Source organism: Thalassophryne amazonica, chromosome 10 (genome assembly GCF_902500255.1).
Source record: "Thalassophryne amazonica chromosome 10, fThaAma1.1, whole genome shotgun sequence".
NCBI lineage: Eukaryota > Metazoa > Chordata > Actinopteri > Batrachoidiformes > Batrachoididae > Thalassophryne > Thalassophryne amazonica.
In genome coordinates this window covers 25,223,141-25,243,039 of record NC_047112.1, presented here as the reverse complement: position 1 = coordinate 25,243,039, position 19,899 = coordinate 25,223,141, and the positions used below count along the sequence as shown (strand labels likewise).

General features: G+C 42.9%; 1 protein-coding gene across 3 annotated transcripts in view; it reads left to right on the top strand.

Annotated features, from left to right (window-relative positions):
- The window catches only part of anos1b (anosmin 1b), a 110,425-nt gene extending 92,216 nt beyond the window's left edge, over positions 1-18,209 (top strand). For 2 of the 3 annotated variants that reach the window (XM_034179592.1, XM_034179591.1), the window contains exons 10-15: positions 4,694-4,909; positions 5,003-5,097; positions 16,728-16,896; positions 17,059-17,297; positions 17,383-17,522; positions 17,623-18,209. In XM_034179592.1, coding sequence (XP_034035483.1) covers positions 4,694-4,909; positions 5,003-5,097; positions 16,728-16,896; positions 17,059-17,297; positions 17,383-17,522; positions 17,623-17,641 — 878 coding nt within the window. In that variant the 3' untranslated portion in view covers positions 17,642-18,209. Of the gene's footprint in view, positions 1-4,693; positions 4,910-5,002; positions 5,098-16,727; positions 16,897-17,058; positions 17,298-17,382; positions 17,527-17,622 lie in introns of all 3 variants that reach the window. The other variant, XM_034179593.1, reaches the window with a different exon arrangement.
- Positions 18,210-19,899: the final 1,690 nt, after the last annotated feature.

Genomic DNA, 19,899 nt, shown 5'->3' with positions numbered 1-19,899 from the left:
TTCATCTCATACAAAATGGGAGCAAAACCAAAAGTGTTGCATTTATATTTTTGTTGAGTATAGTTAGAAGATTACCCTGTCCAACTGATGAGCATGTGTTATGTCTTCTCCAGACTGTCAGCTATTTGATAACGTGACTCATGTGTGTCACATGCACTCGGGGCACAGTGAATCAGTCTAGAAAGTGATTTGCTCAGCTCCAGTATCAAGTGGATGACAAATATTACTTGTTGAAGCTTATGCATTTATTTTTCCATGAATTATTTATATAATTTGTATTTATAAACAGCTGTTTTCACATTTGAACAGAAATTATGACAGTTGTATTTATAATAGTTTCTAAAGGACTTATATCACTATATAACACACTCACACATTACATAGCTGGTTTGCTGGATTATAGTTTGTATATGCATCAGCATATATTTAATAATTTTGAAGAAATTTTTATAAGCATGTGTTTTTTTCATTATATTCTAAGTTGATTCACTGTGCCCCGGACACTAATTCACGGGGCACAGTGAATCAAAAATTTTAAGATCGATTTTAAACACCTGTAAATTACACTTGGGGAGACATAAATAACACAGCCTTATAAACAATAACTTGTTGGGAAAGTGAAGTACACGGACCCACGACAGGCGGCGTAAATGAACGGCCAATAGGAAGTCCGAATAAATAACAATTTACTCTGCAAATGTGCACAATAACCAAATATGCTTTTAGTCTGTCAATCAATCTACACAAAAGATGACGCGTGGGCAGGCCCAAGCGTAGGAGACACCTATCCAGAGAAGAGCCGGGACCCACGAGGTTCCACCGCCAACGGAGACCTGCAATCCACCGGAGCCACCAAGTCCTGAGTCCCCAGGTGGCCACCGCTTCCAGCTGTCGGATCTGGTACTGCTGGCAGGAACAGACACAGGTTATAGGTGGGTGTGTGTACACCCAGCAACAGTCAGCAAACAGTTCAGTTCCTCTCCTGAGGGAAAACTCCACCACTCCCAGAAAACAGGAACACTAAAAACGTGCAGTACCAACAGTATACTTAGAGATAAGAGAAGTGAGGAGTGGAAACGCCAACTCCTTCCAACTTCCACAAACGAACGGCACAAAGCGGCTGAGTAGGTTACCTAACAGGTAAGCTGATAACTCGGCAGAGTTGTGGTGTCTCTTCCAGGCTTTTATGGAATGTGGTGATGATGAGTGATGTCTGACAGCTGTCAGCTCTGGGCTCCTGGGGCTCCTGTGAGGCGACTATGCCCTCTGGTGTCTGAAACCCGACGACAGGCAGGGCATCCTCTGGTGGTGAGCCAGCAGTACCTCCTCTTCGGGCGGTCCACACAACAGGACCCCCCCTCAACGGGCGCCTCCTGGCGCCCGACCAGGCTTGTCGGAGTGTCGTTGGTAGAAGTCGGCCAGGAGGGCCGGATCCAGGATGAAGCTCCTCTTCACCCAGGAGTGCTCTTCGGGTCCGTACCCCTCCCAATTCACCAAATACTGGAACCCCCGACCCCTCCGGCGAACATCAAGGAGCCTTCTCACAGTCCATGCAGGCTCCCCGTCGATGATGTGGGCAGGAGATGGCGCTGGTCCGGGGGTGCAGAGGTCGGATGTGTGGCAGGGCTTGACTTTGGAGACGTGAAATACTGGGTGGATCCGCAGTGAAGCTGGGAGTTTAAGCTTCACTGTGGCCGGACTGATGACTTTGACGATGGGAAAGGGTCCGATGAATCTGTCCGTTAATTTCGGTGAGTCCATGTGCAGAGGAATGCTCTTAGTGGATAGCCAAACCTGCTGCCCGGGCTGGTAAGCAGGGGCCGGGGTGCGTCGGCGATCTGCATGGCCCTTCGCCCTCGTCCGGGCTTTCAGAAGGGCAGAGCGGGCTGTTCGCCACACCCGACGGCACCTTCTGAGGTGGGCCTGGACCAAGGGGACCTCGACCTCTCCCTCCACAGCCGGAAACAATGGGGGCTGGTACCCCAAGCACACCTCGAAGGGGGAGAGGCCGGTCACCGATGAGACTTGGCTGTTGTGGGCGTACTCGATCCAGGCCAGATGTTGACTCCAGGCCGTCGGGTGCGCGGAGGTCACACATCTTAGGGCCTGCTCCAGATCTTGATTAGCCCGCTCTGCTTGTCCATTAGTCTGTGGGTGGTACCCGGATGAGAGGCTCACGGTGGCCCCCAGTTCCCTACAGAAACTCCTCCAGACTTGCGAGGAGAACTGGGGACCACGGTCAGAGACGATGTTCGAGGGGATACCATGCAGACGCACGACATGGTGGACCAGGAGGTCTGCAGTCTCCTGGGCCGTCGGGAGCTTCGGGAGGACCACGAAGTGGGCCGCCTTGGAGAATCGGTCCACTATCGTCATGATGGTAGTCATTCCCTGGGACGCAGGGAGACCCGTGACGAAGTCCAGGCCTATATGGGACCAGGGGCGTCGAGGCACCGGCAACGGCTGGAGGAGTCCTCTCTCTGCTTGATGTACTGCCTTGCCCCTGGCACAGGTGGTGCAGGCCCGGACATACTCCCGGACATCGGCTTCCATTGACGCCCACCAGAATCGCTGCCGGACCACTGCCACGGTTCTTCGCACCCCTTGATGCCAGGAGCGCTTGGAACTGTGACAGAAGTCCAGGACCGCAGCTCTTGCGTCTGGTGGGACGTACAATCTGTTTCGGTGGTCCACCGCCGGGGTCCGGGTGATGCGTCAGGGCCTTCCTGACGATGTTCTCCACGTCCCACGTGAGAGTGGCGATGATAGCGGACTCCGGGATAATGGTGTCGGGTGGATCCGACAGCTCTGTTCTGACCTCCTCTTCATGCACCCGGGACAGTGCGTCAGACCATTGGGTTTTGGTCCCGGGGCGGTATGTGATTTGGAAGTCAAAACGTCCAAAAAACAGTGACCAACGGGCGTGCCTGGGGTTCAGACGCTTAGCGGTCAGGATGTACTCCAGGTTCCAGGTGTTCCAGCTGTGAGGCAACTACGCCCTCTGGTGCCTGAAACCCGACGACAGGCAGGATGTCCTCTGGTGGTGAGCCAGCAGTACCTCCTTTTCAGGCGGCCCACACAACATAACTTGCTGTATTAAATTCCCAATAGAATGACCTAATGTGTTTATGCTGCCACAAAACAACATTTCTGGTCCACTGTGACCCGGCTTCTCCTACTTATTTTGAGAAGAGCTCATAAGTTGGGATGACCTGAATTCAAATACAGATCCATGAGTTAATTTTTATTTTGATGTTTCACATTATGTACACATTGTGTTGGGAAAGTGTAAGTACACGGACCCACAACAGGGGGCGCAAATGAACGGACAATGGAATAGGTCAAATAACAACACTTTACTGTTGTGAATGTGCACAACAAACACTACAGATTACAATAATGGAAAAAAGTCAATTCACAAAGGTGTCGTGTGGGCAGGCTCGAAGATAGGAGACGCCTCTCCAAAGTAGAACCGGAACCACACGATTTCCTGCGCCACCAGACCCCGGGAATACTGGAGCCGCCAAGTCCCGAACTCCCAGGTGGCCACTGCCTCCGCGTGTCGGACCTGGTACTGCTGGCGAGGAACAAAGAACAATTAAAGGAGGGCGCGTTTGCACCCAGGAATCCGAACGGTAGGAAAACTACCTCCACCTCTCGTTGGAAAAATACTCCTTAGAACAACGCACAAAATCCAAAAAGGATACAATTCGTCAGCTGAGCTACGTTACCTTCTAGGTAGAAACGATATCTCGGCAAAGAGGTGGAGACGTCGTCCTGCTGATGTACTCCTGCCGATCAGATGATTGGTAACAGCTGTTGCAGGTGATGCGTGACAGCTGTCACCCTGGCTGCTCCTGTGAGGCGGCTGCGCCCTCTGGTGCCTGGAGCCCGCACTCCAGACAGGGCGCCCTCTGGTGGTGGGCCAGCAGTACCTCCTCTTCTGGCGGCCCACACAACACATTGTGCAGAACTAACGTGTGTGTGTGTGTGTGTGCGTGCGTGCATGTGCGTGTGCGTGTTGTGGGGGTGGAGACAGTGCTGTGACCGTGATAATTCAATAACAATACGCAGGAGACACTTGACACTTACACCATAGGTACTGACAAGGGAATAGATGGGTGTATTGGTTACATTTTTGTGTTTTATGAATAGCATTTGTATATGAATGGCCATTAAGCCTTTTTTTTTAATCAGTTGTTCAATGATGCTACTTTATATTGATAATCTGCATGTATTATGTTGACACAAATACAGCATTATACAAACAGATTATGTTCATCATCTACACATATCATAAATGTTTTATAATGTGCTTAAAGCTGTTACACAGTACTGCGTATTTTAGCCAGAGAGGTATGGTGTCAGTTATTGATCTCAAAGTCTTATCAGATTGTTTGTTAACATTATTAGATCATTTTTTGGCAGCAGCTCAAAAAGTAATGTGCACATATGTATTTTTTTTAAAGGAGATTGTGGGTTATGAACAGTTTACAAATGTGCATAGCTTGGATCATATCTAGATAGATCCAAATCTGACAGATTGTAGCTTCATCAAATGTGTTTGAGGCTTTTTAAATTTATTTTACACTTTATGTTGTATTTTTTTTTTTTATTAGTAAAATCCATTTTAAACATCTGAGCTGTAATATTTTTCCTCTATTTGTCTCCCTTTAACACAACTCCACCAAAGGAGAAGATTTCTCCAATGAGCTCCCTTCCTCCTCTTCCTCTTCCTCCTCTGCCCCTTCTTCTTCTGATGCTACCCTTTCATCCTCCTCCTCTCTCCCTCACCCGGAGTCCCCCCTGAACCCCGTAAAGCCCGATAACCTGCGCCTGGAGGTCGCCGCTCCTCATTATCATGACAATCAGCTGCAAGTCAAAGTCTTCTGGAAGTGGCTGTACCAGAGTGAGTTAAGAGGTTACACAGACGCACCCCCACATGCAGGGCGGGAGACCACGCCTGCATGTCTGATGTGTCTTCTGCTTCCTTCCACCACAGCTCGGCAGAGACAACCTGGTTTGTATGTCTTACGGTGGCGTCCTTATTCCTGCACGTCTAATGTCACGAACACAGAGAGAAAAACCAGCGTGCAGGTAAAATCTGACAGGATGTGCACGTCTGCCTTCCTCTGGTATAAATCCAGAACATGTACGTTTTCTGTGTGTATTAGAATGTTATGTTCAGTTTTAAAGCTGCTTTGCCGCTCGCACTCAGCAGTTTCTCGTCTTCCCTGACAACACTTGGCATTGGCATGTGGACTCATGTGATTAACGTTTCCATCAGGAGTAACAGCCGTCTTTTAGAGTCCATGATTGTCACTGATGCACACGTACACACCTTTTGCCTCCAAACTCCACTGGAATTTATTTTTTAAACATTGTAATTTGTTCAAAACTGCAGCTATTGAACAAAACAAAATAAATAAGGTGATAAATCACCTTTACAGCGGAATTATTATTTGCATTGTATCTTTTTTTCCGTTTTTCCTCATGAAATGGCCATGTTCTGCTCGCAGTGGTCAACCATTATCATTTTCAGTGTTGCCAGATACAGCTGATGATTTCCAGCTGATAAACCTTTTCAAAAATCACAAAACACAAACATAACTATATGTTTTACTCTAAAAACAAACAAACTAAAAATAATTTTGTTTCCCACAACTCCCACAATACCTCTCTGATCCTCTAGGGGTGAGCTCCCCACTTTGGGAACCACTGCCATAACTCAACAGGCACATAAAAGAAACTTCACAACTGAAAAGGTCTCTTATCTTGCCATTTCTGCCATTTGACGTTTTTGTTTGCATCCTCATGTAAATGCCTTCTTGTGCACCCTAGGATGTTTGTGTTCTCCAGGTGTCACGCCACTCACGTGGTTCATGGCACAGCACAGCTCACTGCTGATTTGAGGAAAAGTGTTCAAATGATGATACAAGCATGAAAATTGGCAAACCATAAATATTGGAGATGCTTCAAAATTAGCTGATGAACCAAGCAAAAAACAACAACAACCCACACATGTTAAAAAGTGATAATGAATAAATCAACATTTATATAATAGTCAGCAATTAAACAGTGTAACTATACAAATGACAGAAGCCGACATGTCCACTACATTTAAATTGTAATAAATTTTATCAATGAATGACAAATAAATTGTCATGTCAAAATGAAAATAGATCCTTTGTATTTTTGTCCAGTTTTAATGCAAACTATTAATACAGTTTATAACTGCACATAAAATGTTTTTGTACATACCTGTCATGCTAGAGAAAATTAAATGTTACTCAATGCTGAAAAAGTGCTATTCCACATGAATATTTACACATTCTGTTATTTTAGAGACACAAAAAAGTCCCTCGATGGACAATTCATCATAAGAAAAAAAAATGAACAGACCTGATATTCACTCATATCCATCAGTAATCTTCAGCAATAAGGGAAAATAGAATTTTGATTAGAAATTTGGCAAGTATACATACATACATCTTCAACCGTTTATCCGGGATCAGCTCATGGGCGCAACAGCTCCAGCACAGGACCCCAAAATTCCCTTTCCCGGGCCACATTTACCACCTCTGACTGGGGGATCCTGAGGTGTTTTCAGGCCAGTGTGGAGATACAGTGGCTTGCAAAAGTATTCAGCCCCTTGATACTTCACGCATTTTAATTTATTTATGCAATTTCAAATACAAAAGGTAAATCAGGCTTCTCAATATAAAAAATTCTACAATTATCTTCATTAAACTCAAACTCAAAGCAAAGTTCTACAACTTGATATAAATTAATTAAAAATATAAAAGCCAAGATGATGGGTTGCATAAGTAATCAGCCCCTTTGGTTTAATACCTGTAAATAATCAGTTTTATTGGCAGTTTTCTTCAGACAAGTCAGGGGATGGATACATGAACATTTCCAAGTCGCTGAATATGTCTTGGACTTTATTTATATCAATTAAGAAGAAATGCAAGCAGTATGCGCTCTATCGTAAATTTGTGTGGAGGAGACAGTTCTCAAAAACTGAGTGACTGTGCAAGAAGGAGAAGAGTGAGGAGGAATTATACCAAAGGGGCTGATTACTTATGTAACCCATCATCTTGGCATTTATATTTTTAATTAATTTATATGAAGTTGTGGAGATTTGGTTTGACTTTGAGTTTAAGGAAGATCATTTTAGAAAGGTTTATACTGAGAAGCCTGATTTACTTTTTATATTTGAAATGGCATAAATAAATTAAAATGCGTGAAATACCAAGGGGCCGAATACTTTTGCAAGCCACTGTATAATCTCTTCACCTAGTTCCGGGTTTTCCCCGGAGTCTCCTCCCAGCTGGACGTGCCTGGAACACCTCCCTAGGAAGGCGCTAGGGGGCATCCTTACCAGATGCCCGAACCACCTCAGCTGGCTCCTCTCTGCACGAAGGAGCAGCGGCTCTACTCCGAGCTCCTCATGATTGACTTATCTCTAAAGGAGACACCAGCCACCTTCTGAAGGAAGCCCATTGCAGCCTCTGGTACCCGCGATCTAGTTCTTTCAGTCACGACCCAGCCCTCATGACCATAGCTGAGAGTAGGAACGAAGATTGACCGGTAGCTCGAGAGCTTTGCCTTTTGGCTTAGCTCCTGTTTCGTCATAACAGTACAGCAGAGCAAATGCAACACCCTCCCTGCTGCACCGATTCTCTGGTGAATCTCACGCTCCATTGTCCCCTCACTCGTGAACAAGACCCAGAGGTACTTGAATGCTTTCCCTTAGGGCAAGACCACATTCCCTACCCGGGGTTTCCTGCTGAGAACCATGACCTCAGATTTAGAGGTGGTGATCCTCATCCCAGCCGCTTCACACTCGGCTGTGTACCGATCCAGTGAGTTTTGGAGGTCACAGGCCAATGAAGCCAACAGGACAGCGTCTCACTGATGGAAGGCAATCTTCTAAGGATTTTATGTGGATGAGATTAGCAGCAGTTATCGGCATGTACAATTGAGTATCATCAGCATAGCAGTGAAAGACAATCCCAAAACGCTGCAGTATATGCCCGAGGGGTGCTATATAAAGGAAGAAAAGCAAGGGGCCTAAGACGGATCCCTGTGGAACCCCAAATGTCATGTTACTAAGGTTAGAGGTAGTGTTATTGTACAAAACACAGTGAGAATGACTGGACAAGTATGGCGTCAACCATGCAAGGGCACTTCCGGTAATCCCGAAATTATTCTCAAGCCCATCGAGTAAAATATGATGAGCCACGGTATCAAACGCAGCACTGAGATCTAAGAGCACCCGAACCATAGTGGTGTCCGAGCCCATTGCAAGCAGAAGGACATTCACCACTTTTATGAGAACTGTCTCTGTGGAGTGATATTTTCTAAAGGCAGACTGCAGTGGCTCAAAAGGATTATTCTCAGTAAGGTGGTCCACGAGCTGCCTTGCAACCACTTTTTCCAGAACTTTAGAGCAAAATGATAGATTTGATATCGACCTATAGTTTTTCAATACACTAGGGTCAAGATTAGATTTCTTACATAATGGTTTAATCACTTCAGATTTGAAACATTTAGGAATATATCCAGAAGTTAATGAAAGATTAACAGTGTCCAGCACAGTCGGCCCAAGAGTGGGCCACGGTATAGGATCAAATAAGCATGTTGTGCTTTTTGCAGACATTACTAGTTTCGTAAGCATGCCTAGTGAGATACTATCAAATTCTGTAAATCTAGGTAACACCTCAGTGGTAGCACCCACCTCAATGGCAGGGCGTAGTGACTGGGTTAAAGCATGCTGGGATATGCTCAACCTAATGTCTTCTATTTTCTTCTCGAAGTAATCGAAGAAGTCCTGTGCTGAAAAGTGGGGGGAATTACATGTGGTTGTCCATGAATAAGTATTGCCACTGTGTCGAATAAGAACTTTGACTTAGGCTTGTTTTTGTTGATCAGATCAAAGTAATAGGCCTGCTATGTAGCCAGTAGTGCATGCTTATAGTCTAAAATAGCATCACGTCACGCAAGGTAGAATACTTCTAATTTAGAACTATGCCATTTCCGTTCTAAACCTCTAGTCTTCTGTCTGAGGTCACACAAGTAACCATTGAAGGTGACTGTTTTTTGAGAAGGCACGGTTTTAATAGAGGTGGCGCAATCTTGTCAAGTGTAGTTTTGAGCGCTGAGTTTAAACAATCCACAAGACTGTAAACTGATTGGGCATTTTCCACACGTGAAGCTAAGGGCCCTGTCCCACTGGGGAGAGGATCAATTGCGCATGAATTGAGTACACAAATTACGGGTGTTTCTTGTCGTCTACAACAAAAATGGGCAAAAATGACAAATGTCTCAGTATGAATTACGGATATATTAATATATAGCGAATATATGATGAACAATCACGGTTATACACTCAACAAAAATATAAACGCAACACTTTTGGTTTTGCTCCCATTTTGTATGAGATGAACTCAAAGATCTAAAACTTTTTCCACATACACAATATCACCATTTCCCTCAAATATTGTTCACAAACCAGTCTAAATCTGTGATAGTGAGCACTTCTCCTTTGCTGAGATAATCCATCCCACCTCACAGGTGTGCCATACCAAGATGCTGATTAGACACCATGATTAGTGCACAGGTGTGCCTTAGACTGCCCACAATAAAAGGCCACTCTGAAAGGTGCAGTTTTGTTTTACTGGGGGGGGGGATATCAGTCAGTATCTGGTGTGACCACCATTTACCTCATGCAGTGCAACACATCTCCTTCGCATAGAGTTGATCAAGTTGTCAATTGTGGCCTGTGGAATGTTGGTCCACTCCTCTTCAATGGCTGTGCGAAGTTGCGACGACGAACTGGAGTCAGGTCAAGACCCCGATGAGGACGACGAGCATGCAGATGAGCTTCCCTGAGACGGTTTCTGACAGTTTGTGCAGAAATTCTTTGGTTATGCAAACCGACTGTTTCAGCAGCTGTCCGAGTGGCTGGTCTCAGACGATCTTGGAGGTGAACAGGCTGGATGTGGAGGTCCTGGGCTGGTGTGGTTACACGTGGTCTGCGGTTGTGAGGCTGGTTGGATGTACTGCCAAATTCTCTGAAACGCCTTTGGAGACGGCTTATGGTAGAGAAATGAACATTCAATACACGAGCAACAGCTCTGGTTGACATTCCTTCTGTCAGCATGCCAATTGCACGCTCCCTCAAATCTTGCGACATCTGTGGCATTGTGATGTGTGATAAAACTGCACCTTTCAGAGTGGCCTTTTATTGTGGGCAGTCTAAGGCACACCTGTGCACTAATCATGGTGTCTAATCAGCATCTTGATATGGCACACCTGTGAGGTGGGATGGATTATCTCAGCAAAGGAGAAGTGCTCACTATCACAGATTTAGACTGGTTTGTGAACAATACTTGAGGGAAATGGTGATATTGTGTATGTGGAGAAAGTTTTCGGTCTTTGAGTTCATCTCATACAAAATGGGAGCAAAACCAAAAGTGTTGCGTTTATATTTTTGTTGAGTATATAAGGCATGTAGTGAGGAAACTGATCCGACACATTGAGATTATCACAGCAGTATTACGGGTGTATTATGAATGCATCGCGCACGTGTTGTGCGTGCACGGCATCTGCATTGCGGTCATAAAATAAGCTCACTCGGGCCTTTCGGCATCACTATTCACACCAACAATACAGACTCTGGAGCATTTGCTGGACTTGTACAAGTTGATCACACAGTTTGTTCATGTTGTCATGTGAGGGTTAACTGTTCATGAGTTTGGGGAAGGGTTGAAGCCACTCGGGGTGTGAGACGGTGTGTTTTTGTTGTTTTTTTTGAGAGTGTCACAGAAAACAGACTTTAGCGTGAGTTGTGGCAACTCTTCCTTTTGTTGGTGTTACGTCAGCTACGTCTTTGTGGATCTACACAGCTGGACCGGCACTGACTGGCAGGTATGTCGCTTTCTGCCACATATAGTACTTTGGGTTTACGTGATGTGTTTGTTATGCATTCACAGATTGTCCGCAAATCACCTGCAAAGCAGATGTAATAAAAACACTTTATTTGTGGCCAATTTGTATGAATTCGCTACAGTATATTTTAGTTTGTGATGTGGACATGATAGGCACGATATATATCTGTTTTACACACTGTCCCAGTCTGCTACCAAGCCACAAATCCCCGTCAGTTGCGGATATCAGCGATTAACGGCAGATATACAGCACATAGAGTGAGTATGTATTGTGTATGAATTGATTATATATAGAGTATGTAAGGCGGATGTTATCCGCATCCAGATTTTTGAGCAGCTCAAAAATCCTGGCTGCGGACATGCATGCCTCTACGGATGATCACGGGCGTATTCAGATGACGGCCGACTCATACAGGCATGTTACACGGATATTACGGATGTTTGGCGAATATGGGCCAATTTTGTGAGCAATCCATACGCAAATCCTCCTAAACGCCAGTGGGACAGGGCCCTAAGATATCAAGCAGTCTAGCTTCGATTTCAGTCATAATTGAGGAGTTAATGCATCACTGCAGTAATAAACAAGGTTGTTGGTCCACTTATGTTCTTCAATGCCATATACCAACACAGTGCAGAGTAGCTACCTAAACTCTGTGAGTGAGATAGATTATCTCATCAATAGCTTTACATCCTCATTGAGCACAACTGTGGATGCTGTAGCTCCTCTGAAAAAGATGGCCTTAAATCAGAAATGCTTGACTCCGTGGTATAACCCACAAACTCGCAGCTTAAAGCAGATAACCCGTAAGCTGGAGAGGAAATGGCGTCTCACTAATTTAGAAGATCTTCATTTAGCCTGGAAAAAGAGTCTGTTGCTCTATAAAAAAGTCCTCCGTAAAGCTAGGACATCTTACTATTCATCATTAATTGAAGAAAATAAGAACAACCCCAGGTTTCTTTTCAGCACTGTAGCCAGGCTGACAAAGAGTCAGAGCTCTATTGAGCCAAGTATTCATAACCATCCCAAAGACATATCTTTATGTTCGGCTGTCTTCAGTAATGCTGGTATTTGGCTAGACTCTTTCTGTCCGATTGTTCTGTCTGAGTTATTTTCATTAGTTACTTCCTCCAAACCATCAACATGTCTATTAGACCCCATTCCTACCAGGCTGCTCAAGGAAGCCCTACCATTAGTTAATGCTTCGATCTTAAATATGATCAATCTATCTTTATTAGTTGGCTATGTACCACAGGCTTTTAAGGTGGCAGTAATTAAACCATTACTTAAAAAGCCATCACTTGACCCAGCTATCTTAGCTAATTATAAGCCAATCTCCAACCTTCCTTTTCTCTCAAAAATTCTTGAAAGGGTAGTTGTAAAACAGCTAACTGATCATCTGCAGAGGAATGGTCTATTTGAAGAGTTTCAGTCAGGTTTCAGAATTCATGATAGTACAGAAACAGCATTAGTGAAGGTTACAAATGATCGTCTTATGGCCTCAGACAGTGGACTCATCTCTGTGCTTGTCCTGTTAGACCTCAGTGCAGCTTTTGATGCTGTTGACCATAAAATTTTATTACAGAGATTAGAGCATACCATAGGTATTAAAGGCACTGCGCTGCGGTGGTTTGAATCATATTTGTCTAATAGATTACAATTTGTTCATGTAAATGGGGAATCTTCTTCACAGACTAAAGTTAATTATGGAGTTCCACAAGGTTCTGTGCTAGGACCAATTTTATTCTCTTTATACATGCTTCCCTTAGGTAGTATTATTAGACGGTATTGCTTAAATTTTCATTGTTACGCAGATGATACCCAGCTTTATCTATCCATGAAGCCAGAGGACACACACCAATTAGCTAAACTGCAGGATTGTCTTACAGACATAAAGACATGGATGACCTCTAATTTCCTGCTTTTAAACTCAGATAAAACTGAAGTTATTGTACTTGGCCCCACAAATCTTAGAAACATGGTGTCTAACCAGATCCTTACTCTGGATGGCATTACCCTGACCTCTAGTAATACTGTGAGAAATCTTGGAGTCATTTTTGATCAGGATATGTCATTCAAAGCGCATATTAAACAAATATGTAGGACTGCTTTTTTGCATTTACGCAATATCTCTAAAATTAGAAAGGTCTTGTCTCAGAGTGATGCTGAAAAGCTAATTCATGCATTTATTTCTTCTAGGCTGGACTATTGTAATTCATTATTATCAGGTTGTCCTAAAAGTTCCCTGAAAAGCCTTCAGTTAATTCAAAATGCTGCAGCTAGAGTACTGACAAGGACTAGAATGAGAGAGCATATTTCACCCATATTGGCCTCTCTTCATTGGCTCCGTTAATTCCAGAATAGAATTTAAAATTCTTCTTACTTATAAGGTTTTGAATAATCAGGTCCCATCTTATCTTAGGGACCTCTTAGTACCATATCACCCCAATAGAGCGCTTCGCTCTCAGACTGCAGGCTTACTTGTAGTTCCTAGGGTTTGTAAGAGTAGAATGGGAGGCAGAGCCTTCAGCTTTCAGACTCCTCTCCTGTGGAACCAGCTCCCAGTTCGGATTAGGGAGACAGACACCCTCTCTACTTTTAAGATTAAGCTTAAAACTTTCCTTTTTGAAAAAGCTTATAGTTAGGGCTGAATCAGGTGACCCTGAACCATCCCTTAGTTATGCTGCTATAGACTTAGACTGCTGGGGGGTTTCCCATGATGCACCCAGTGTTTCGTTTTATTCACCTCTTTTTGCTCTGTATGCACCACTCTGCTTTTAATCATTAGTGATTGATCTCTGCTCTCTTCCACAGCATATCTTTTTCCTGATTCTCTCCCCTCAGCCCCTACCAGTCCCAGCAGAAGACTGCCCCTCTCTGAGCCTGGTTCTGCTGGAGGTTTCTTCCTGTTAAAAGGGAGTTTTTCCTTCCCACTGTCGCCAAGTGCTTGCTCATAGGGGGTCGTTTTGACAGTTGGGGTTTTTCTGTAATTATTGTATGGCTTTTGCCTTACAATGTAAAGCGCCTTAGGGCAACTGTTTGTTGTGATTTGGCGCTATATAAATAAAATTGATTTGATTTGATTTAAACACGGCAATGAAACTGTAAACCTAATAACTGAGTGGTCAGAGACCACCGATGCAAGAGGCATGATGTCAATATTCGTGACAGCAAATACCACATGTGAGAACCAAATCCAAGGTATTTCCACTAATGTGTGTTGAGTCCTGAATTCATTGCTGGAATCCTAATGCATCCACAATTTCCATAACTGATGTGCACAGGGGATCAGAAGGCTTATTTATATGAATGTTAAAGTCACCAATAATCAGTTAGAGATGAACGCACCAAATTTATCTAAGAATTCAGAGTATGGGCCAGGGGGCCTATATGCAGTGACAAAATAACATGGCTGATTTCCATTCCTCTGACCTTGGCAATACGTAGCATTGTGGGCAGAGCGGAGAATCAGATGCTCAAACAAATTATATTTGTGACCCCCAACAGCTAATAAGGTAAACTTAGATGTATAAATAAGAGCAACACCACGCCTTGCTTCACATCATGAGGGATGTGACTAAATGTGTATGCCGGTGGGCAGGCCTCATTTAATGGAAGGACAATTGTAGGTTTAAGCCAGGTTTCACATAACCCAATCATATCTACAGTGGTATGTAAAGGTTTGGGCACCCCTGATGATTTCCATGATTTTCCTTTATAAATCATTGGTTGTTTGGATCAGTAATTTCAGTTAAATATATCATATGGCAGATGAACACATGAATATTTGAGAAGTGAAATGAAGTTTCTAGTATTTACATAAAGTGTGCCATAATTATTTACAAAATTAGGCAGGTGCATAAATTTGGGCACCCTTTTTATTTTATTGATTTGAATACATTTAGCACTAATTATTGGAACACAAAATTGGTTTGGTAAGCTCATTGACCCTTGACCTCCTTACACAGGTGAATCCAATCATGAGAATGGGTATTTAAGGTGGCCATTTTCAAATGTTTCTCCTCTTTGCATCTCTTCTAATGAGTGGCAACAGGGGAGCCTCTAACAACTCTCAAATGACCTGAAAACAAAGACTGTTCAACATCATGGTTTAGGATACAAAAAGGGTACAAAAAGACTATCTCAGAGATTTCAACTGTCAGTTTCCACTGTGAGGAACATAGTGAGGAAATGGAAGACCACAGGCACGGTACTAGTTAAGGCCCGAAGAGGCAGGCCAAGAAATATCTGAGATAAGCTGAAGTGAAGGTTGGTCAGAACAGTCATAGTCAACCCACAGACCTGCTCCAAAGACCTACTACATGATCTTGCTGCAGACAGTGTCTCTGTGCATCGTTCAACTATACAGCGCACTTTGCACAAAGAGATGCTGTATGGGAGAGTAATGCAGAGGAAGCCTTTTCTGCATACACGCCACAAAGTCGCTTGAGGTATGCTAAAGCACGTTTGGACAAGCCAGCTTCATTTTGGAATAATGTGCTGTGGACTGATGAAACTAAAATTGAGTTATTTGGACATAACAAGGGGCGGTATGCATGGCTGAAAAAGAACACCGCATTCCAAGAAAAACACTTGCTACCTACAGTACAATTCGGAGGTGGTTCCATCATGCTGTGGGGCTGTGTGGCCAGTGCACAGGAATCCAAACGTGAAGCTAAGATATCAGGCAGTCTAGCTTCAAGTTCAGTCATAATTGAGGAGTTAGGAATAGGAATCTTGTTAAAGTTGGGTCACATGGATTCCAGTCAATATCAGCAAATTCTTGAGAACAATGTTCATGAATCAGTGACAAAGTTAAAGTTCCGCCGGGGCTGGACCTTTCAACAAGACATTGACCCTAAACACTGCTCAAAATCTTCTAAGGCATTCATGCAGAGGAACAAGTACAACAGTTCTGTAATGGCCATCTCAGTCCCCAGACTTGAATATTCTTGAAAATCTGTGGTGTGATTTTAAGCGGGCTGTCCATGCTCAGAAACCAACAAACCTGACTGAAATGGAGATGTTTTGCAAAAAAGAATGGTCCAAAATACCTTCAACCAGAATCCAGACTATATAGGAAGTGTTTAGAGACTGTTATTTCTGCAAAAGGAGGATCTACTAAATATTGATGTAGTTTTTCTGTTGGGGTGCCCAAATTTATGCACCTGCCTAATTTTGTTTAAATAATTATTGCACACTTTCTGTAAATACTCAAAACTTTGTTTCACTTCTCAAATATCAGTGTGTTTATCTGGTATATGATATATTTAACTGAAATTGCTAATCCAAACAACCAATGATTTATAAAAGGAGAATCATGGAAATCATCAGGGATGCCCAAACATTTACATACCACTGTCAGTGATGATCCATAAATTATCAACAATGATTTTGAGGTCAGTGATCTTATGTTAATGAGACCCAAACTAAGGACCTCAGTGGGGTTGACAGTTGGACTGTTTGGATTCAGGGGTGGTTCCAGAGTAGCATATATAAGGTGCCTGGAAGTAGGTTTAGGTTTGAGATGTTCCAAATGGGTAGGTAGCAGACATGAAATATATAATATTGCTGGAACAGCCAGCTGGCCATCCTCAATTTCAAAGTCACCTTAACTTCTGATTTATATTCTCCTTCAGCCAGCCTGCTGGCACACATCCATGCGCACACACGGTCACATGCACTGTGCCCTCAGAATGCAACACTTTGCACGATTAAAATATGACTGATGGCTCTTCATTAAACTCTGACTTCACTCTGTGTTTGACTTTTAGGGAACCCATCACACCATCACAGACTTGCTGTTTGCCTGTAAGTACCGGGTTGCCATTGCATTGAAGAGTGACCCATCATCAGAGGCTGTTGCTTGGGTTATGACCCCAGCTTGCTCATCTGTCAGAGTCAGAGCAGGCAAACCTTTACCCTGCAACACTGAGGATGAGAGTAAGTAAATGATTTTAACAACACATCCGATCAAACCTCACTGAGGAACACATTAATGACAGATCTTTTACATTTAGCACTGAAGGCATCACAAAAGACACCATCAGCATTTTTGTGCACTTGCAGTCACTTCACTCTGTGCCTTCTTCTGTTGGTCTCTAGCATCAGAGCGCCTCCTGACAGGCAGAAAGGTGATACTGCGCCCCGAGAGGCTGACCGCAGACTTTCAACAAATCAACGGGAGCCTGCTGGCTTCATTTCGCTGGAGGATGTCCCAGCATGAAGCAGACCCCGCAGCCGTGGAAGGATTCCAGTTCACCTGGACGCTCCAGTCAGGAGTTACAGCGGCAAAAGAAGAGCAGGAAGACACGCTCATCTCTCAGACACAGACAATCGCACCGGTGAGACAGACAGCGTGTGCAGGGAGGGTGGTTTATTCTGATAACACTTTGAGGAAAATAAATAACCCAGTGTTTCCCTCCGTAGTCCCAGAGGTCAGTGACAGTTCTTGGTCTCCAGGCTGACAGTATCTACCAAATCCAGCTCCAGGTGCTAACAGCAGGGGGCAGCAGCGGTGCCGCAGTCTTCAGAACTGTGCACACACCTGCTATTAATGCTACACTTTTATAGGTAATATTACTCATTAGAAATGACATCATTTGTAATTTTTATTTTTTTTATCTGAATGTCGATTTAATGAATTATTTCTGTCTTTGTTTCTTGCAGGACAAATATCGACAGCTGAGACATTCGCCTCCAAACCTGCCCTCGTCCCCTATGTTCACTTCATAGCCTCAAAAACACACCTCAGTGTGAAAAATGTGACATAAGCTGTATGACTTTTTAAAAATATCTTCTGATGTACATGAGTGCGTTTCTGTTGTTCGTCAGTGGGGAAACCATATCGGAGGCAGCAACCGCAAACTAAAATATCAGGTTAATATTCAGTGTTCTGATGGAATAAAACTCCCAATATATATCAGTCAAAAAGCAGGAAACAAGCTGTTTTCATGAATGAATTTGAAGAGGTGTACTTTAAAATTTCACTTGAATCAGCTTTATTTCCATCAGTCATCTGTTGCTTCCAACAATATAGTTTTTTCCCTCATGTGTTTATTGCATTACACAAACAATTATGAGACAATGTTTCACATAACTTAGTGTCATAAGGTGTCAGTGCCAGAAACTCAGAATTTTCTTTAAATAGTTTTTTTTTTTTTTTGCCAGAACATTTTAAGACTTTTCTCTGGTTGCCAATAATGGCTACAACACTTCCAACAATAGATAATTAGACTTCCATCATAATAAATGCAGAAAACAGAGAAATACAAAAAACAAACAAACAAAAAACACCTGCATCAATTGCATAAAAAATGTCTTGCAAATTGAGACAACAGTTGCAAACACAGAAAACACAAACAGATACAACCAGCAGCACATTCAACAATTTAATTTAATAACACACCTCCTGCAAATTCACACAAAGAATGCAAAAACAGATGCATTGCTAAGCTCCACAACACAACAGAGGTACTAACAACAGAAAAAGAGGTTTGATTGAAGGACTTTAACTGACTTCTATGTTTTAGTACATTGCAGCACTCTATTATTTTTATCTCTGCATGGTCACCAGAGCTGAGTAAGTTTATTTATTTTTGTTATTGATTATTTTACTTATTTTTATTTGCAGTTATTTTTTTTATTTTTTTTTTTAGGGCCACAATGTAAATAAGTCTTTTGACTTTCTTGCGGTGTCCTCAGCATTTATTTCATGTGGGAGTATTGTATTGTTTTTATTAAAAAATATTGTGCTGTTGTATGTCTGGAATCCCAAATCAAATCAAAATAGAAGTCATTTAACGTTCTCAGGGAGAAATCAGATTTAATTTTTTTCCTGTGCAGAACATTTGTCACAGCAGCACCTCCTGTGGGGATGTCCATGATGACTATGTTGTGTCTTCCCCACACTTTAAGAAAACCAGATTTTCATCTCATATAAGTTGTATGTTATGGTGACTGCTGGGAACACACACAGACACACACACACAGGTCATGATGTGACATGTTGTGTCCAGTTGGGTCGAGTTGCGGTTTAGAATTATGCCCTGCAACAAGCCTAGACATGTCCACCACGTGGCACCCAAGCTACATGTAACTTCAACTACACCCGCTCCTAATTTCAACCATCAATTGACTCACCAACGAGGCTGAATAAGAAAGTGTGCATGGATGGACGTCATTGCATACTGCACTCACTCAGTCTTTGCAGTGTCAGTAATACTGGAGTATCACTACCGCAAAGGCAGCGATTCCAAAACGATTCAAGACATGTATGTGAAACATGAGCATGCTGGATCTGTGCACGTTTGGAGTTTCGATGAGATAAATGCCATTTCTAAGAACCTGAACCATAGCTTATTTTGGCTGTTGATTTTGATCTCATAACATTGACCTTATGTATGTACAAAAGTAACCGTCTGTATTTATTTCACTGCATTGTGATGGACACCTGTAGTACAGAGTTGGTACATTTTTAAAATTGTTCTTGGGCTTTTCCCCCTCCTCGGATCCACATCTTTCAATTTCCTTGCTTGATGGCATTTTGATCAGCACTCTAATGCATTATGGTCCACCCATTACACAAATTTTTATTTTAAATAAACACACACACAAAAAAGCCTTCATGTTAACAATTTCTACTCTGATGATTTAATTTAATGTTTACAGGCTTCATTCCCCCAGACGAGACCTGACTGAGACCATCTGCACCATCTTTATAATGATACATTTGCTAGAACAAAGTTGTAACCAGCAATTATGCCAATATTCTCTTTATGTAACCTTGTTTTCTGTGTCATTTTATTGCTGTCACTTTTGTACTTAATTCTTCTACTTTCCTATGGTTACTTTTATTTATTGTTTTTAAAATATCTGTGTTGTTTTGTAATTAAAGGTTATTACGATATAGTGTGCCTTTTTTGTTAGCATTATTGTACCTGTACA